Source organism: Sparus aurata, chromosome 1, assembly GCF_900880675.1.
Source record: "Sparus aurata chromosome 1, fSpaAur1.1, whole genome shotgun sequence".
NCBI classification, from domain to species: domain Eukaryota; kingdom Metazoa; phylum Chordata; class Actinopteri; order Spariformes; family Sparidae; genus Sparus; species Sparus aurata.
In genome coordinates this window covers 30,105,647-30,126,022 of record NC_044187.1, presented here as the reverse complement: position 1 = coordinate 30,126,022, position 20,376 = coordinate 30,105,647, and the positions used below count along the sequence as shown (strand labels likewise).

The 20,376-nt window shown below is 42.1% G+C and overlaps 2 protein-coding genes across 4 annotated transcripts; both read left to right on the top strand.

Annotated features, from left to right (window-relative positions):
• Positions 1-3,349: 3,349 nt before the first annotated feature.
• On the top strand, positions 3,350-11,860 carry notum2 (notum pectinacetylesterase 2). Of its 2 annotated transcripts, none has more exons than XM_030411973.1 (13): positions 3,350-3,403; positions 4,971-5,252; positions 5,391-5,814; positions 5,999-6,051; positions 6,620-6,715; positions 7,111-7,171; positions 7,751-7,863; positions 8,007-8,109; positions 8,504-8,692; positions 8,848-8,948; positions 9,555-9,702; positions 10,004-10,051; positions 10,561-11,860. In XM_030411973.1, the coding sequence occupies exons 3-13, from the start codon at positions 5,393-5,395 to the stop codon at positions 10,862-10,864; spliced, it is 1,638 nt and encodes a 545-aa protein (XP_030267833.1). In that variant the 5' UTR covers positions 3,350-3,403; positions 4,971-5,252; positions 5,391-5,392; the 3' UTR covers positions 10,865-11,860. The 2 variants fall into 2 exon arrangements, with proteins under 2 accessions (XP_030267833.1, XP_030267843.1); XM_030411983.1 differs by having other exon boundaries at positions 3,353-3,403; positions 5,189-5,252.
• Positions 11,861-13,649: 1,789 nt separating this feature from the next.
• rps15a (ribosomal protein S15a) lies at positions 13,650-18,007 on the top strand. Of its 2 annotated transcripts, none has more exons than XM_030435534.1 (5): positions 13,650-13,782; positions 14,700-14,837; positions 15,110-15,189; positions 15,595-15,680; positions 17,876-18,007. In XM_030435534.1, exons 2-5 carry the CDS (start codon positions 14,705-14,707, stop codon positions 17,967-17,969), a joined length of 393 nt encoding a protein of 130 aa, XP_030291394.1. In that variant the 5' UTR covers positions 13,650-13,782; positions 14,700-14,704; the 3' UTR covers positions 17,970-18,007. The 2 variants fall into 2 exon arrangements, with proteins under 2 accessions (XP_030291394.1, XP_030291400.1); XM_030435540.1 differs by lacking the exon at positions 13,650-13,782 and adding an exon at positions 13,850-13,873.
• Positions 18,008-20,376: the final 2,369 nt, after the last annotated feature.

The following is a 20,376-nucleotide window of genomic DNA, read 5'->3' as shown; positions in this document are numbered from 1 at the left end:
GTAAACAATTGAGAAAAACTGTAAATGGACGATGAAACATCAAGGTGACATTTGTCTGTATCTCTCCATATCGGATGGCGCTTGTGTAACTGTTTCCACTCTGTGTTGATATGATAGTCGTCGATCGGGTGTTAGGACTTATGCAAAGGACCCATTGTCGAGTGCCAGAGTTGAGCATGGCGTGACCCCAGCGATGGTATCCATCACTGCACTGACAGGTCTGCTGGTTCATCCAGCATGACTCCAAGGCCATGTTGCTGCTCCATTGTGTCCAGAGTCCCAAAGACACTTCAGGCTGCTCACTCAAGCTCCCCACACCCCACCAGAAGCAGTGGCCCACTTAGACAAGCGAACAGTATTACAGGCTGCCGGATGAGGCCTGCACACCCTGAGTGAAATGAATGAATCATTTCCCATATAATATGTCACTTACATATAGGTTAGCAGCGAACATGGTATGTATTTCCCTTGTAGAAATTTAAACATGCTAACTTTTGTGAGCTGATGCTTTTAGTTCTTTAATCTCCCAATTTGTCCTTTACACACCTTTGACTTTCTAGTGTTGTGGTTGTGGCATTCATGCAAGAGGCTCAACGTGTTTTGCCTGTATGAAGGTGCGTCTGGCACGCCAATACGGTGGACAGAACGAATAGCTGGTTGTGAGGGGCTCAGCAGAGCGAGCTGCAGCTTCTCCCAGCACTCAAAACTTACTCACTTGTCAGCTATCCTTTTTAATGCCTGTTACATCACCCCAGTCCTCCTGAAACCAACACCTTGTATCCCTGCCATCGACCCCTCCTCCATCTATCACACTGATGCATTGGCAGTCTGCAGAAGGTTACCACGCAAGGCCTCTTAACACCTGGTTTTAGGGATTGTTTAGCCCGCTACCACCTGCTTGCCTCCTGCCGTGGCCTAGCAGTTTACACCGAATCCGCTAAGACCCCGTCTGTCATCCTCACTGATTGAATGGAGAACTCTGGTAGTGTTGCTCTGGCCAGGTCTCATGCCTCTGGCCTGAGGCTTGTTTTCATGTGGCTTGTAAGGATGCCAGTCTTATCTCCTATTAATCATGGGCCTCTTTCCCGAGCTATGCCCTCCACTGCTGGTGACAACATAGATTCAGAGTGATGTTGTTGCAGATTGTCAAATTACACGCAACATGGCAAGAGGAGCCTCGAGGCATGATGGTGGTTTGGATCACAACCCTATAGAAGGTTTTGTTGTTTCATTTTTGATCCACACATTTTGTTTTGGGTTCCGTTATATGGAACCACTCTACTCTATGGTTTGTATCTGTAGTTCAAACGGTGGGATTTTGGGGCTGTTGGGTTCGGAGTCCCAACCTTTCTTCGCTGGTCATAAGAATCCAGCTTATGACCGCTGTCTATGGCTCGTTGTTCTTTGAAGCTATCAGCCGACAAACATTCTAGCTCGCGGCCGGGCCCTCAGCTCTTGAGGCCCGTGATGACACACATGCTCAGCAGACAAAGTGCCCGGACCACCCGGGCTTTAGGTGTCCTGACCTTGGAGTTTGGCTGTGAAAAATAACAACACAAGGGGAGAAAGAATGTCCCCTATGCTGCACATAGGGTCAAGCTGTTGCCCTGGTCAGGGTGAAGTTTAACATGTCTCATGAGCCCATGTTGGGTTATACAAAATGTTTGTTTTTTCAAAGGTAAAGAGATAAAATGTAATAGACTCCAGAAGAGTGTCAGGTCTCACTTTTTGTGTGTAGGAGTATGTGAGTGTATTTGACAATGTCTGAGCCATGATAAGTAGTAGGAGTTGAATCACTGGAGGTGTAGAACACAAATTCCCTTGAATCCACTGATCTGAAGCCTGCTGTGAAAAACGTATCATTCTGTCCAATCCCATATCAAAGAAAAACTAAATAGCAGCAATGCCATCTCTCTGTTCGTGACATTCTAGCGAAACAGTGATAGATTTACAGTTACTTCTTTTGCTTTTCAGCTATTTGAGGTATCTGTTAAACAGATTGTTGCATTGATTTCTGGGAAGACAGATGGTGGTGTGCATGCTTCAAGACAACTGAAGGAATGAAGAATTGTTCAGCTCGGTAGATCAAATTCAGTATAGTGATGTCCTTAGGGTACAGTTTTATTGCGCTTAGGCGCATACGATCTCACGGACATATTTCTGAGTAGCTTTGTTTTCTTTCTGGCCATAGTTGAAAGTAGCTAAAATGGCATGAAATGCTTGAAAATGATACAAAAATACCATTTCCCCCCTGCCAAAGCAATAAGACAAACTTTGATAAATCTGTCTGCCTTGTTTAAAAGTATTTAAATGGTAAGGTGATTATTCCAGACAATGAACTGTATGATCGTGATTTTCATTTTCCAAAAGAGAATCATAATCCTTAACATATCCCAAATAAAGACAGACTTTGTACAACCAATTTTATAGTCCACCTTTGACATCATAATGTTTTTATGTGTGCCTTTAAAACTGAAGTCATTACATGGCTCTTCATCTGTTTCATATGTCAAGTTTGATTGTGGAGTGTGTATATGCTGTTGGTTATTCAGTTCAGTCTCCTTAAGGGGACATGAACTTCAGATTTATTGCATTTATTATAATCAATGTATTCTTTTCTTCTGTGCCTAACTCATTCTCAGATCTCCTGCCACCCTTCAACCCCTTTAGCCCCAGCAGCCCCATGATCAGGAACACGATCAGCCTCTGGCCTTTCAAGCGATCATTATTTGCTGTGATTGACATGTTGGGATGGTTTGCATTTCACTGATGAGTATTTCAGAGCCTTCAGCGATCGGTGGTGTGTCACCCAACAGCCATCCCAGTAGGACAAGGCTGGATTACCAAAGCAGCAACTGCCCAGAGTCCAAATATCATCAGAGTAAAATTTGATCATTCAAAATGTTGTTTGAATTGATATATGATATATAAATATGATAAGTCCTCCAACCATCTTTACCAAATAAATATATAGTTAACATATTCAGCTTCATTTTGTTTTCAACCAACAAGCTAAAACAGAAAGGTGCAGAATTTTGTACCATAGAAAATTAGGAAAAACAGCTCTCACAATTAAGAGGCTGGTACCAACTGATCATCAAACTTTTTAATAATCATTTTAGTTTCAATCAACCAGTTTGAATATCAAATAAAAAGTTGTGCTCTAGAGTAGTAGTGGTGTTTTGGGCAAATAATGAGCCTGCCATGTACATTAGTGGCCAAAAGGGGCCCGCCAACATTTATCTGCCCTGGGTCTTCTCGGGAGGTTTAACTGGCCATGCAGGGGGACAGTCACAGATCCATTTCAAATACTCTGTCCCTTTCTTCACCAAAGGCAAACTCCCCCAACCTGACACCCAGGAGTCTGCAGAGGTTGTGGACCTGAACGGGGACCCAGCAGAAGGTATGGACACCTTATCACAGACACTGCACCTAACCTTTCAGTCTGCAGGACGGAATAATTTGAACTTGATCGATATGTAATCTATTGGAACTATTGAGTTAATATGCTAGTGTAGTCAGTGTTTGGAGCACACTTTTTTTTTATATCAAGTGATTAACTTAATGACTCTAATGGTTAACAGGAGGCTTAAGAGTGGAGGGAGCAGCATATCTGTAACATCTCATCAACAATCCTCATTCCGATGTTATCTTTGTCATTTGATCTCAGGAACTGCATTTTTATTTACATTATGTTCTAGTTTAGGGTTAATAAAAGTCTAATGTAATCACATCACAGAATAACTGTTGCTTGAAGGCTGATCAAACTGAGTCAGTGACAGAGAATAAGATAGCATCATCTGCGTAAAAATATATTTGACATTTGTTCATGTATGTTTCCAAATTCGTTGTTCACATAGTGAGTAAAATAGTACACTCTGCAGTCATATTTCTCATGATGAAACTGATATTTAAAAGTCATAGCCTCACACCAACCACTACCGTGTACTTGAGTACAATTTTCAATTTTTAAGTACTTTGAGTACTTCACTTTGTACTTGAGTATTTTCCTCTTCTGTTACTTACTTCAGAACATTCACTGGATAACTTTAGTTCCAAATTACTTTGGAGATGGCTTGCTGCATCAGAACCAAGTAGCGTATTTGTTACATTTATTTATCTTATTGGGAACCAGATTAAAAACACTGATTCGTACAATCTGAAAACTGTAGATGGGATCCAAATGTAAGCCAGGCCGATAATCGATCCATGATATGTACAGTTATTTTGAGTACATTTAACGCCTGAAGATTATTTTCGATACTTAAATACATTTAATATCAGATGCTATGAGACTTTTACTCAAGTACTTTTTGTCATAACAAATGATATGTTTTTCTGTTGTGGGATAAAGATAATTCTATCGTGTCAGATGAAAGAAAAGTGATCTATATTTGAATTTTAATCAATGGTTATGAATCAAAAAATGTGTTTGGATTTTTTTGTTATTTCTTTTTTTAATGAGAAACAAAATTAAAATCATGTACTTGTTATGTAAGGACCTTTCTCCAGTATATTAACCCATAAGGACTGTTATTGTCATTGTAACAATAATACTGGGGCTTGTTTAAGAAATTTTGGGACCATGCTCAGTGTGTTAACTAGAGTGTCCACCACCTGTGCCTTGAGAGGTGTCGACTAAGTTGTTGGCTACACGTGAACCTTGCGCTACTATTCATTCCAGTGTCGGAAAGTGTTTGAGGTGTGTGATCCAATGACCTCGGGGTCACATACCATGCAAAAGGGGCAACGCAGTTATGCTAACCATGTAGATGTTTAAATCAAAACCCTGGCGATCAGAGGTGCAAGGTGGGAGGGAGTAGAAGAGAGACGATGGGAGGAAGGAGAGCTCGTTCTTGAGCTATGGTCCCATCAGATGAGAGAGAGCTAGGTGGTGGGTGTGTGTGAGGACTTGAAATATGTTCAGGAGATACGTGTGTTATCTTTTCTCTTCGCCACTGGCCATCCAGTACCTCCCTAGCCGTGTGTCGTCAGCAGTTAATCTCGGGCCCTGACAGGATCTGCAAGGGAAAATGGGAGGAAATCTGATCCATATGGTGGCACTATAAAGCTCACCGCTGATTTGCAGGCTTCATCAAAACCTGCTCAAGGCTTCATCACTGCTCACTTCTGGCATCCTGCTCTCCCACCTGCTCACTGTGCCCTGAAATTCTCCCTCCCTCATCAGCAGCACCAGTTATCTGCCTGATCCCAGTGTGCCTCAGCACTGATCTTCACAGCAGATTAGAGAGGTAAGTTAATTTCCAGGATGAAAAGTGATGGATTTAATTTTGACAAGTTATCGACAATCAAGATAAGAAGATGTAGAAGGCGATCCTTCGTGTTAAGCAGTGAGTAATCCTGCGTCTTTTTTTCTTTTGTTGCCTCAGATATGAAGATCCTGGGCCAGGTTGCTTTCCTGCTTTTGCTCGGGGGGATCTGGTGTCAGAACAACCGTAATGCTAAAGCCAGCAAACCCAGCAAGAAGTCTGGTGGTAACCAAGGGGGAGATTCTGGCCAGTCTCCCCCCACTGCTGATCTGACTCCTGGAAACACCAGGAGCACCAGAGGCGGTGGAGGCTCAGCTGAAACCGGACGAGAAGGTGCTTCAGGAGCTTCAGGAGCTTCAGGAGCTGCAGGAGCTTCAAGAGCTGCAGGAGCTTCAGGTGCTTCAGGAGCTTCAAGAGCTGCAGGAGCTGCAGGAGCTTCAGGAGCTGCAGGAGCTGCCCGAGCAGCTGGACAACAGACAGATGAAATGAGGCTGCACTTCCTCAGGAACACCCAAGTTACATGCAATGATGGAACAGCAGCAGGGTGAGATGTTCTGGATCACTTGTTTTTCTGAAACTCTTGGCAAGAAATTAAATTGTGACATGTTTGCCATTTGGTGTCCGTTTGCTGATTGAGGCGTTGATCGTAGAAGCTACATCAGTGTGTCCATACATGGCTGCTATATCTTCACCATCTCCTCAAATCCCGTTTATTTGTGGTTGTACAGGTTTTACCTAAAGGAGTTCAGAGGAAGCCGCCGATGGCTGTTATTTCTGGAAGGTGAGTATTTAAAAACCCAACAGGTTAATTTGGTCCTGAAAGGTCAGCTTGTTTTGGCATGATGCCCCCGCTGGAATTTTGATGGGGATGTCATCTTGTCCCGTCATCTTCTGTTTTTCTCCTTTTTTGGTTGCTGCCTGTCACTTTGATAGACTTAGGATTGGGGAAACTTATGTGGATTGTCTTCCACCTTGACTCATGAGAGCACAGAAGAGGCGTGCGTCATGTTTCCCAAACACGGACATCTCACCTGGCCGGAGTGACTTCATCTAACAGGATTTAGGATTCACGTATGCATTGTTCTGACAAGTTGAGCTGGAACACATTTTCTTTCCTCTCATACCTTTAGATGTCAGACTGTTGTGGTATTAGTAGGAGAAAACTATCACATGAGCTGAGAGGCAATCAACAAATCAGGCGCTGACAGTAAAATAAAAGACTCGTTTCTCATTTTTCAACGAGTCTCAGGCTACAGGTGCATTCCCCACAGGCCTGTGTGATGGGCTAACGAGGGTCTCCCTCGCTGTGCCTGATGTGAACGTCTAATATTAGTCTCTATTATTTTTAGGTGGTTGGTGCTGCCACAGCAGGGAGAGTTGTGATTCCAGGTACCAAAATATACGCCGGCTAATGAGCTCATCAGGGTGGCCCCAGACAAAAAGAGGTAGGTCCGTTGGCCTTGTTTTTAAACGCATGACATCAAGGGACTCACTGTGTCCTGAAACGCTGTGAGGACATAAGAGATCAGATGGAGAAAAAAGAAAGACAATGTAATGTAATGAGAGGATCATATGAAGTAAAAGTAGATTATTACAGTGGGGAACAAATTGCAGAATGACTCATGGAAATTAATTTTATCTCATTAATTTATAACTGATTATGCTCTTTTTACAAGTGATAGAGATGAAATTGGCCATTTCTAAAAGTCCCTGTCCCCAGTGTGCCCAGTGTCAAAGTCACCTATGCATGTCAAGCATGATCCCCACACGTTACTTGTTTTACGCGACCCTTAGTGAAACAAAAGGACGTCTGTCTGATCTCTGGTTGTTGGATTTACAGGAACTGGAATATTGTCTCCTCAAGCAGAGGAAAACCCACACTGGCACAATGCAAACGTTGTGTAAGTACTTCTATATTCTCATCGACATCCTATAATGTCATTTTATGGCGTACATACTCAAAGAGCAGGCGATCTGGTAGTTGTTTTCATATTTTAACTTGAGGCTGCATTAAATACCGCCTGTGAGAATGTCTGCTGGTATTGTTTTTGTGTATTGTGTGTGCCATCAAAGCAAAATGTGGTCCTGGAGACACCTACAGTAGGAACTACCACTTAGGCCTTTCTTAGTGCTTTACCAGGTTTTTATATTGTCACAACTGTGCAAGGTGCACTCATGAAACTTTAAAGGTGTGAACTTGAGATCACAATGAAGGTGCTTTAAAAATATTGATGAGAGCTGCTTTAAAGCAAGACTGCCTCTTAAATAAATTACACAAAGTTCCTCTGTCCACAAGCAATAAAATGCTCCCTCGCTCTCTTCTTTCCTGCTTTAGCCTTACTTGGTCTGGTTTGACCTGTACCATACAGTGGTGAATACGGGTCTGAATTGTGACTGACAACTGCAGTCTGAGTTGATAGTCATTGTCTTGATGGCCTCAAGCCTCAGTCTAACAAAAGTAATTGCCTCCTGTTCCGCAGATTCATCCCGTACTGTTCCAGCGATGTATGGAGTGGCACTGGGCCCACTCCGGCCCCTCCTCCAAGGCAACGACAAGGCAGGGAAAAGGAGAGAGAAACAAATACAAATACAAGTACGTTTTCTTCAGATCTTTCAAGGGTTTCCCTCATTAGAATGACAAACCTGCGCCTGCTTCATTTACAAGAAAACATGATTAATGTAACTTCCTGTTCAGTTCACTGCTCCCAATCATTTGATGCCTGCATTTGTTATCAGCTGAGTACACCTTCATGGGATCCCTGATCATCCGCGAGGTCATCAAAGACCTCGTCCCCAAAGGAATCAAGCAGGCCAAGGTTGTCATGCTGTCTGGCACAAGGTGAGTTTGTTTTACCGCTCACGCTCTGATGCTGACACCAGCTATTGGACGAGAGCCTGCATCCTTTGTAAAATCTGGACCATCTCCATGCCCAACAATAAACAAGAGAGTCCCTATTTTGGCTGCATCCTCTTGTCAACAAGGAAGATGTTTATAGTCAACTGTGAACAATGACATAATGTCTATTAAAGGGCCTTGCCCTGTAATGGTGAACATTCTTCCCAGGTTAGCAACATAGTTGTTGGGACAACCCCGGCCCCTAAAACAGGAACCACTGACTGAATGCAAAGCTGCTATATTTTGACTTCATTGCTCTCAGCTGGAACGCTGTGTCATTTGAAAAATCATGCCCTCAAAGCTGGACTATTTATTGTTTATCTTGGCTCCCCTGCAGCGCTGGTGGGACAGGTGTTTTGCTAAATATTGAGAGGGTGGCCAGTCAGCTGCAGCAGCTCGGTGCAGAGGCACAGGTCCGAGGCCTCGTGGACTCCGGGTGGTTTCTAGAGAGTAAACAGCAGAGATCACCCAACTGCCCCGAGACTATTTCCTGCTCACCTGAAGATGCTATCAGGATAGGACTCAGGTAAGGTCGCGCAGTCTTCACTCAACCTGTATAGATTTTCTGTGAGGAAACACGTTCATAGGCCTGATGCAGAAAGTGAAATGATCTCTGTTTGCTATACAGTGTTGTTCTATCTGACTGTGATGTGTGACAATAGATTTGTGTTGTTTGCCCAGGCTGTGGAACGGGGTTGTACCTGAAAGATGTCGGCAGCTCTATAAGAGAGGAGAGGAGTGGCAGTGCTTCTTTGGCCACAAACTCTACTCCACCTTGACCTGTGAGTGCTTGGCTGGTGCCTAAACTCATCATGACATTGGATGTGTACGCTACATAACTGACGTAGGCTGTTTTATTTTTATTTTTTTTTCCTGAATCTGCTCAAAAGAATTGTGCACTGAACTGTACAATATGAGAAGCACACGTTTTATTGGAAGTGGAAAAGTGAATGGACTCCAGTGTTATCCAGTGTTGATCATTTTCATGAATTTGCTTCAGCAGAAGCAGTATATGGTATTTGATCCAAAACCTGTGTGGAAAAAAAACCCTAACACAGCAACTTACCATGACCAGAGTATCATCACAGTAAAACATTATTTATTGTGTACGACTTGCACAAAAAAGAAACAACGCATACAAACAAAACTTTTGCAAATCTGCAGTTACCATCTTGCCTTGTCGCAAATTTCAACACAAGACTATCCCCCTGCTGTGGCCACCTATCAAATTCACAGTCACAACAAATAGGGGGCAGCATAATACTACAGTACCTGGTTACTATAGCTACTGTGAGCTGTGACCATTTTCAACTAGAACTCTTACATGTTGCCCCTACAATATATCTTTTCTATCATCTTTGATATTGGACCCTTTGCTTTCCCTGCAGCCCCTCTGTTTGTCGTGCAGTGGCTGTTTGACGAGGAGCAGCTGAGAGTGGAGAACATCTACATGGGAGGACAGAGTCTGTCCGAGGAGCAGTGGCAGTACATACAGAACCTGGGCAGGGAGCTCAAGAACTCGCTGAGAGATGTCACGTAAGTTCCCCTCCCCCCAAAAAACCTAAATCAAATCAGCACCAGGCGATTCACTTAAAAAAACTCAATCCTGAGGCGCCGTCTAGCTCAGTGGGTAGAGCGGGTGTCCCATGTACAGAGGCTTTGTCCTCGCTGCAGCGGCCCAGGGTACGAGTCCCGGCCTGGGGACCTTTTCTGCGTGTCACTCCCCCTCTCTCTCAACCTGTTTCCTGGAAAGGAATAAAAAAAAGAAAAGAATAAAAAACTTTTTAAAAAACTCAATCCTGTGATAACTGTATTCTTCCTCTGTGTGTGTTTTCAGGGCTGTGTTTGCTCCGTCCTGCCTCTCCCACACATCGATCACCAGAAGGTAAGACTGGATATCTGACTCCTGTGGTGGTAATTTGCTTTTTACGCCCACCGCCCCTCATTTGACTCTCGCCTCTCTCTACCAGTAGTCATCCCTACCCAGTGAGCTCATGCTGCTGTTTTTGTTTGCCCGTTCATCATTCTGCATACTTCGTGTCACCAAATACCATTTCACACTTTCCCCAACCCCTTGGTCCCTCTTGAACTCATAATTTTGCTGTAGGGATGGACATTGATGGGCCGGTGCAGTCTTAGGTTTATAGAGTCGGGCTAGGTTAGGTGTATATTTGAGAGTGATGATTCTTTATGAGTGGAGCTGAAGGTCCAAGGTCAGTGTTTGTAATTTTGCAGCGGCAGTTTTGGCGTGCTGCACAAAGATTATGAGCCAAAAGTGGGAAAAGCAAATTGCCATCAGACCTGCGATCAGACCGTGACGTCACTCATCCTATCATCTTACCTATTCCCTGTTCATTCCCAACCAGTCACTTCCGTGTCTTGTTGTTCTTCTAGTAACTGGATGAGTTTCCAAGTCAAAGGCACCTCTCTGCCGCGGGCCCTGCAGTGCTGGGACAGGAGTCTGGAGGCGACTCGCAACAACAGAACCCCCGCCAAAGGCTGTCCTTTCCACCTGGTGGACACCTGCCAGTGGCCCCAGTGCAACCCTACCTGCCCAGCCTTGGTGGACCAGGCCACCCAGCAGGAGCTCACCCTGCCCCAGATGCTGGTAGCCATGGGGCTTGACCCCCAGAAGCTGGGCCTGGATCCCCAGGGAGATGCAGATTCTCTGGCCAGCATGGTCAGCAATGGTGGCTAAATGTCAAAGTTGATGGCAGCTTTTTAGGTAGCCATGCAAAAGCTTACTAAAGTAAAGCAATGTGTTGAAATTTTAACAGAAGTAGTACAGAAATCTGGTTACTATGTCTTGTGCTGCTCAGCATTCCATTATGCTTCATGTGTCTGTTCAATTAGTGACTTGACTGGTGGCTATGTCACTGTGTCTCTGTGCCTCTACTGGACAACAGCAGAAAGACATTTGGTTCTAAACCGAAGGTGGTCGAATAGCTTTGAGTTTTTAGCAGATTACTGGACATACAGTACCCACTACAACACCCGATCACATGAGCAAATAAACTTCAAGAGTATGCTAGTATAATTTAATACCTTAATCCAACAGGGTCTCCTGCAAAAAGTCAGAGGCAAACACATGTTGCTCAGACAGGACAGAAAATAAAAACAATATCTGCACAACATATACTTTACTTGTTCGCATTTGAATCAACTTTAATTAAAGGTGCAATATGTAAGAATTTTGGTAGAAAATAGTAAAATCAGATTAGCAACAGAATGTGAAGCAATTACAGTTTTGACCCAGGATGTCCATGTATTATGTTGCAGAAGTTAGCGTTCACTCTTGTGATGAGCATGACTATGACAGATCTTACATTCTGCTCCTTTAAAGGTTTTTTTCATGCTCTTTCTTCCCGACAATCATACTTGTCATATATTAGCAGTTACTCATATGGCGTGCCAAACTTTGATAATCTGATTCTCACGTAATAAAACACTCCACAGAAACAAAAACTGAACTCACTCTAACTCAAAATGGGTTTTTTTTGCACACACAGTTCCAAAAGACACTGACTGTGATTTATTTGTTTTGTTTGTGGCTCCTGATGCTATGCTAACTTATATACATAATATATAAACTGATTTAATGTGCATGTAAGACAAAAAAGTGTGATTAGTTATTGATGTTTTTTTTTTCTGTGTAGGCCAGCAGGAGTTTATCTATTTGACATGTGAAATCTGAAATAATAAAACAACTCCTTGAAAAGTATTAGCAGTCCTGTGGTTATTCACTGCCCCGTTGTCGGGTCTTTGTATCGCAATCCTTCACTGATGTCAGCATTTGAAACTCGTGCTTTCATCACAATGCCTTGCTAGTTTTTGCAAGACACTATACATTTTATTTCTCATCTGCTGTAATAACTGTGTTGACTAATAAGGATTCAACATCAGTTGTTGTTCCCTCTATTAATGAGTACCAGACTGAGTTGTTGCACATGTTGAAACTGAAAGTAAAGACAGTTATTGGCTCTGCCAACATGACTGTTGAGGTTTATCCAATTCTGTTTGCATGTACATGTGAGGAGTTTCAATCAGAAGATACATCTGCCATATTCTTTGTCTCTGCCCCCCGGCCTGGTTTTCTTTCATAATAAAATATCGATGCAGATTTCCTAACAGGCCACTGGCACTACAGTGAGAGAGTGGGAGTGGGAGAGCATTTGCATTCCAGTACTTCCTCTTAATTCATGCTAAGTGGAAATTGCATTACTCGGCACCAATTGGATGTTAATATTCTTCTTATCTTGTGTTGGTGGGCCTAATGAGAGCAACATACCGGCCGCTTGATCATGGCTTCTCACTTCAAAACTCTTATTCCTACATTTGATCATTTGCTAATCTCAGTGTGTTTTAAAATATGCACATTCTGCTCAAACGGTACGTACAGGAAATTCTACTGCACAGTAGGAATGCATTTTTAAAAGCAGAGTCCACAAGCTACACAAGTGAGCACCGTGCCGTCCGGACCTGCTGCATATTTCAAAACAATGACACTCTAATCTGAATAGATAGATAGATAGATATAGATCATCTTCTGAAACCCAACTATCATCCTCTTTTTATCAGCGATAGACTGATACACCCCAAGTGTGTGAAGGAGAGGTATAGCAGTTCCTTCCTTCCTGCTGCTGTCAGACTCTAAATCAGCACTGCTCCCAGTAGACCTCACTATGCGCTGTGCAATAAAAACTCTACATATGACTAATTTCTCATTTTGGTTTGCACTAACTGGGCAATTTTCATACCCATATTTATTATTCATTAATAACTTTATACTGCCACACTGTTTACAATTACACTGTTTATATTTGTACAGAATACATATATTAGAGTCTATATCTATTTCTTACGTTTTTATTCTATTGTTTATTTTTTAGTATTTTTTTTACTATTATTGTTTATTGTGTTATTGCTGTCCTTTGGCTGCTGTGATACTCAAATTTCCCGGTTTGCGGTACTAATAAAGGAATTCTGACTCTGATTCTGATTTACTCCATGTACATATTGACATGTCCTCCCCTTCTTGCACCTAAAATGTGTTGTGCACAAAGTAATAAATCTAGGCTTTCTTGTTGATCACAAAAACAATTTTGTATTTAATGTGAGCCGTCAACAAGTAATTGCCCCTCAGTAACTGCACTGCTCTGAAAACTGGACAGCATTGGTGCAGTTATTCATCCTTGTCACTAGATGGCGCTGCTTTAAATCTAATACAGAGGCTATTTACAAAGCTCCGACGAAGTGACAACTGGTTCAATGAATACTTCAATAATGTCAATAATAAAGTCAAGTGCGTTTGCTTCTTTTACAGATGAATGCAGGCTTCCAATGTATTAGTATACAAAATGTAATTACATGTGACCAGATCACATAAACACTTACTGATTAAATTCATGCCACATTACCAAAAAAAGTTTTTAAATGTGCTGAAAACGGTCGTTTTACACTTTTTTCTTCCATTAAGCCGCAGCGGAGAAACTGTACATTTACAGACACATATTTCGTGTTGGCGCGGATCATCTCGATTTTTAAACATCTTGGATTTTTTCCCATATTGCATTGCGGGTCCTTTCTACTTCCTCTTTCCGCCATATTGCAGAACCGGTAAGGAGCCTTTTTCACTGCCACCTTCAATCTAACAAGTATCTAAAGCATCAAAACGTTAAATTCTCCATTTATGTGATCATCTTGAAGCGTAAGCACATATTAATCTTCTGGGGTGATTATCGTCTCTGTTGGTAAAACGAGTGAGACATACTTTGGCTTCAAATCTGATCAGCCAGTCCCTCTGTCTGGCCCTGGGTATCGGTGCGTTCAGTGCGCCCTGATAGCTGATAGCTTTGTGAACAGAGAAGTGTGTTTATACCTGTAATAATTTGCCTCTGTACACTTTCCGTTTGATGCCCGTGTCTTTAAAGTTTAATATGAGGTCGACACGTTAGCTGACCACCGTCTCTGTGAATATTGGGAGATGCTTCGCTAGTACAGCAGGATGTGCTAGGTGGCTAGCCACTGTGGGAGCTCATGAAGGACCATGCTTTGGTGGGAGTCTGGCATCTACGCGTTATGTGTAACTGAAAAGCAACGTTGTGTACGGCGAGAAAACCCCAGCTGGTAGCAGAAAAATGATTACTTAACGTTACCCGCCGACATTAGCTTAGGTGCTAACGTCGTGACTGAATTAGAGCTAGTCAGACTTTGCTAAATGTGTTTCTGTCTGTGGACCGTCATTGTAGTATTCCCTGGTCGTTACGTGCGGAGTCAGTTTGTGTCCTTATCAGAGGATGATCCAACTTGCACTGAAAAAATGACTTTCCTCATCCAACCTGATGGATGAGGAAGATCATTCGATGACAAGTTAAGCCTATCGTCTGTAGTGCACTGACTGGATTGTGATGGGAAGGGGACACTAATATTAAAAGCCCCGGAGCAGGATATGAAGCCAGACACAGCGTATTTTCTTTTAGTTGATGCTAGCATGTTACTCCAGTTGTCTAACACTTGTCTTTTTGTGTTTGCAGGCATCATGGTGCGCATGAACGTTCTCGCAGATGCTCTGAAAAGCATCAACAATGCTGAGAAGCGTGGGAAACGCCAGGTCCTCATCAGGCCCTGCTCCAAGGTTATTGTGCGCTTCCTAACCGTCATGATGAAGCACGGTGAGTGGTCATGAGTACTCTGGGTTATGTGAGTGATGGAGAGCATGAAATATTAAGCTGTTGATTTGGTTCATGCAGCACTGGCAGTGCATAAATGTCATATTGATTTGTGCTGTTTTGAGCTACTGGGAGAAGATGCTGACTGGGAGTAGTGGTGACTCTTGAGCTGGGTGTCTCAGTTGGGTCAAACCTGAGCCACTTGGCTCATCAGGTGAAGAGTGCAATAGTCCCAAGCGATCGTTTTTTAATAATGTTGTCATTTGTACCTCCAGGTTACATTGGTGAGTTTGAGATTATTGATGACCACAGAGCCGGAAAAATCGTCGTCAATCTCACAGGCAGGCTGAACAAGGTAAACTTTGTTTTAGTTGACCAAGCTTGACCTTAACCTTTATGTCTCTGCTTGTAAGACAGTTTCAGGCGAATGCGCACAATGTTTGAATTAGTTGTGTTGGCATTAATCATGAGTTATCATGAATGAAACTGGAAATTTATATTTTTCCTATCATGTCTTTCAAATGTTGAGAGACAAAATGTGTTTTTCAATCGGCTTTTATGAAATTTATGGCATTTTTTTCTTTTAAAGAACGCTTTTGTTTGAAAAGGTGGTAAATGTGACAGCCTGTTAACAGATGATGGTAATACTATATGTAACACAGGTGGGACATTGTACAATAAGCATACTGTGGCTTTTTCTTCCTGCTTTTTACTTTGTGTGGATGTGGAGTTTAAACCAGTGTGTTTTCTTTTCTTTCAGTGTGGCGTGATCAGTCCACGTTTTGATCTCCAGCTCAAGGACTTGGAGAAGTGGCAGAACAACCTGCTGCCCTCAAGACAGTTCGGGTGAGAATCAAATTTACTGATTTTTGAATTAAACTGTGGCAGTGATGTTGTGTTGAACCCACTGGACATACATTTTGTCTTTGCCACACCACATTATTTTTAAAGTTGTCTGATCACTGAGCTTTTCACACTAGTTATCTGGTGTATTGCACCATATGACTGATCAGAAACGGGGGGTCACACATATGACCACGGGCATGAGATGTGACAAATTGTTTGTGCCCTGAGTTTTAGTGAAAATACAGAAGAAAATAATATGGGTGAGAAGATGGATTATGGTACGGGCGCAATAAGGATTATTTTTGCACTGAAAACGTGAAATGGCCTGCTCACATTGCATAATAGACTGGGTCGTGTAGAGAAAGAGGATAGATGGACAAAGGGGGCGAGCTTGGCCGTAGCTCATTTCTGGCTCCTTGACCTGTCTGACCCAACCAGATATTTAGCCTGCTAGATATCTGGCGGATGTTGGTGAGCTCCATGTTCTTTGGAGCATGAGCAAATCTACCTCTGATCTGGGTTTTTTTTTTGTTGGCAGGGTTAGGGTTTCAATGAAAATAAGATCATGGTTAAAATCCTGTAGTGTACACCTGACATTGGTCCTAAAGGTGTCCAGTCTTGTTCAGCTACTTACTGCAGTGGTTTTATGGCTAAACTGGCTGCTGTGGTATTTGTTTGTTTGGCTGTCCTTTGTGGTTGTGAGAAAAATGATTTTGTTTTTATTCAAGAGATTCAAAGAAAGTGCCTTGAGTACAGTTTTATACAGTGTGTAATGGTGTCTCGAGTCATTTTATAATTCTTTTTGTCAGCAGTTGTTTGACATTATCATTAAGTCAGAGGAGCAGAGTTGTCACTACAGGATCATAGCCCTGATTTTCCATTTACCGACAGACTTCCATTTGCTTATAGCCTGAGAGCTGTTCTTGTTCAGTGCTTGTTCCTGTGAGCGGTGATCACTGTTTGAACTGTCCAGATGTGATCTGAGAGCTCGGCAGTGCCTCGTAGATGCTCAAAAGATCAAACGGGCTAATATGTGGTCGTGTCGGAGAGCCATACGAGCTGCAGTGCGATGAATGCAGACATTCGTCTTTCATTCAGCAGTAGTTCTCTGAACCCAGTCTTTTCAGGCAAATAATTATATGGAATTGAACACAAGTTTATATCAGTATATATTGGCATACACACAAACTTTTCATTATGTCCAACCTTGTTGCTCTTCCTGAACCAAATTGTTTTCCTTGCAAAATGTTTACCTGCGTCATCATAGTTTTCCTCATATTTTGCTGCAAATCAACACACAAACAACTTTGACCAGCTGTCTCATGTCAGTTGTGTTTTCATTCATGACAAAGAATAATTTGAAGACCCCACAGACTTGTCAAGGATTCTGACTGGCGAAAGATCTTGTGGTGTTTGGCCCTGTAGCTTTAATATGACATGTATGGCGATCTGATAATTTAGAAGGTTGTGTAGTATGACCAGAGCCCGAGAGGCTTGGATCATGGAAGAATCCCTCAGAAGCTGTATTTGCAGGACAGTCATCTGTTTGGGAAATAAAGTTACCAATGAGATGACTTTGTCCTTCATAGGTAGAAGTTGTTAGTGTGGGAAGAATAACTGAAATTAATTCATTGCTTTTATCACTTGACTGCAAGGAGGCTCAAATGTAATCCAAACTAAGACAAGAGTTTGGTCTTGAATATATTTTAGTATTGTCTCTTATATGAACATAACATTTTATGTTGGTCAGCATTTAACAGGATTGGATCTTGTAAAGCATCATTACATGTCCTATACACGGATATACTTATCAATGTCAAATTTAACTACTGTAAAACCATTTACCAATATTCATAGTAAGTGGAGGGGTGTTTGTTTTTAGTTATCTATACACAAATGTGATATTGCTGTTTTTTGTGTTGTAAAGTACTTGGTAATAGGTTGATTTTCACAGTGAGTGAACTAGCTCTCCATTTATTTGCTGCTGCCCAAGGTGATTTTCTGTCACAATGGCCTCATGCAGTCATAAGCTGGACTGAAACTTGTATAATTTGTGATCTTTTCAGCTGGCATCATGTGTAGCTTTCTTAGAGAGGGGTTCAATCAGAAGGTTAAGTCTGAAGGTATTCTGCGTATTTGTAGTGTGGTGGATTAATCTGAGTTGTATGTTAATGTGCCGACTCATGTTTCCTCAGATACATTGTGCTGACCACCTCAGCTGGAATCATGGACCACGAAGAGGCCAGACGGAAACACACAGGAGGCAAAATCCTTGGATTCTTTTTCTAAAATGTAAAGAACTGCAAATAAAAAAACACCAGTTGAAACCTTGTAGTCTGCTGTCACTAATTTCATACAAAGAGCTGTCTGTGGGGAGGAAGCTTTCTAAAAGGCTACAATTTATTCAGATGTTCAGTCGAAGTCCATGAGACGAGGTCACCAGGGTGCTGGTATTTCTGGTTGTCAAGAGCGTGGCATAACACCTGCAGCAACATTTGATTCTGTCCTGAAAAAAAGCCACCAATACATGAGCTACATCTCAGAGAAAACAGAAGTAACTTAAAAAGTGACAAACAAAATGAGGTGGACTAGAATGAACACAGCCAAATTGAGTCTTTTTTGTGTGATTAAAAAAAATATATATATATGAATATTTTAGTTTAAAAATTAAGTACTGAATATTTCCTTTTAGAAATCAGTTTTTAAAGAAATGAGACCACAGACACAAGACAATTGTCCAAATACAACAGACATAAGATGTATGTGCAGACATAATGTAGTTTGTTGCAGCAACATGGTTACAAGAAACTTGTTAGACTGAAAGCATGCTTGAAATCAAGAGATGACGGGAGTTGAAGAAAGACCTATGGTCGCTGTCTTCATCTGATTCAATAAGAAAACATTTTATGAAGCCGTTTGGCCTTGGCCAAGGATCATAGGTGACTGTAGAAACTCAAAGTGATAACACTTTTCTTATTCAACCCACCAACAGCATCTTTTGAGGAAAGTGGTACTTGAGAAGCATGTGGATGTCTGTTGAGACAACAAAACCATTACAGAAACTACAAGTGTCTGGATTGTGTGACATGACCAGGGCCCACACCTCAGAGGGCAACACCCATAAACACTATACACCTGGCCTTGTACAGACCTTGTGCTCTGACTGCAGACAAACCTCTAATGAGCACCTCCATGTTGTAGCGTTGGCCCGAGCAGCTATTAGGGCCTGCCACATCTTTGCTACACAGCTGCCAGCTTGTAAAAAGCCCTGGCTTTCTGCCCCTGCAATCCTCTCACCAGTGTGACCTTTTCCAGGGTCCTCAGTGTATTTTGTCTCGTCCCCAACCTCTTTGTAGTCTGGCTGCTGACCTCACATTACAGACTCTGAAGAGGAGAGGTAACAGCCCGCTAATGCAACAGCTCTGTCCAAGTGCTCCTTGTGGGCTAAGAGCACACAGGCTGCCTGCCTCCCTCACGGCTTCACAGCACTTAAGTGCTGCCTTGTAAAAGAAAAAACAAACTCCTATGCTGCAACTGTTTTAAAGATCGGGGATAGCAGCCAGGATACCAAGTACAGATATATAAGCAACACTTTCATGCTCTGTTAGCAGCAACCCTTTTGACATTAAACCATCTCGGGTCAGCTGACTTGACAGCAAGAAATAAACCAGTTGTTCAGACAGATAGTAAACACTTTGATAGTAGTTGTTTTTTGAGAGGAGGGGATGCCAAAAGAGCTATTTGGTGGTGCACAGACTGAAGGAGGCAGGGCCTGCGTGGCTCGGTCTAAGACTCTAAGCATACTGTGAGTTTAAAATCTGTCAGGTACCTTGAAAGCCCCAAACAACCCCTCTTTCCTGCCCCTGCTGTTCTTTTTATTCACTTTGAACATTCTAGTAAAGTAGAATACCTTCAAAAAGAATATCTGAAAGAACACTTTCTGGAGAGATTTGTGAAAAACTGCTTTTAAAAACAAATTTATGACAAGCTTTGGACGGTGACATTTACACCCCCCTTTCAATGGGACAGAAAGAAGTGTAGCACAATTTCTTACATCCTTGTTTTTTCGCGTGTTCTTACTAATCTTAAAGTACAGGTGTGAAATGCCACAACAAATTGCAGATGTTTGAAATATCAAATAGGAATGTATGTAAGTACAAACAAAAAAGGCAGAAGATGTGAAATTCCACTTTGAACATTAACTCGAACTGAGTGTGTGAATAGAGAAGTAACACTGGGAATTACTTCATAAGTAAGACAACCAAACTTAAATTCACATTTTTAATAAGACGAATTATTACTAGTCTGTTCCTGCAAAATAACATGACTCAACAGTGTTTCATGTACTTCATATTCAGGTAATGACAGTTTATTTAAATGATCTAATAAAGCTTATTAATGCAATATACTGTATGTATGTAGCCCAAGATTTAACAGGGGTCCTAAAACAAGTCAAATCCTAATTTATGGACTGTGAAGAGCACTATAGTATTAATTTGTGCTGCCTTTTTCAGCTTTATAATGAAACTCCTGTTAGGTTGGTAAACCCTGCATGACGTCATTGTTGCCAGTAGTAGCCTTGCTGAGGCCTTGAACCTGCTAACAGCAGGACAGGGACAGGCCAAGATGTTGACTTAAAGGATAAGTTCAACCAAAAAATACAAAGTAGGAATAGTTTCATAGTCCACAACACATT

What these genes read in the sequence shown, in the direction of transcription:
- rps15a (XM_030435534.1), top strand. Translation starts at nt 14,705, where the DNA reads ATGGTGCGCATGAACGTTCTCGCAGATGCTCTGAAAAGCATCAACAAT. An exon ending in AACCGTCATGATGAAGCACG is followed by an intron (nt 14,838 to 15,109) that starts GTGAGTGGTCAT and finishes TTGTACCTCCAG; the next exon opens with GTTACATTGGTGAGTTTGAG. An exon ending in CTGCCCTCAAGACAGTTCGG is followed by an intron (nt 15,681 to 17,875) that starts GTGAGAATCAAA and finishes ATGTTTCCTCAG; the next exon opens with ATACATTGTGCTGACCACCT.
- notum2 (XM_030411973.1), top strand. Translation starts at nt 5,393, where the DNA reads ATGAAGATCCTGGGCCAGGTTGCTTTCCTGCTTTTGCTCGGGGGGATC. An exon ending in GTGGCCCCAGACAAAAAGAG is followed by an intron (nt 6,716 to 7,110) that starts GTAGGTCCGTTG and finishes TTGGATTTACAG; the next exon opens with GAACTGGAATATTGTCTCCT. An exon ending in ACTCTACTCCACCTTGACCT is followed by an intron (nt 8,949 to 9,554) that starts GTGAGTGCTTGG and finishes CTTTCCCTGCAG; the next exon opens with CCCCTCTGTTTGTCGTGCAG.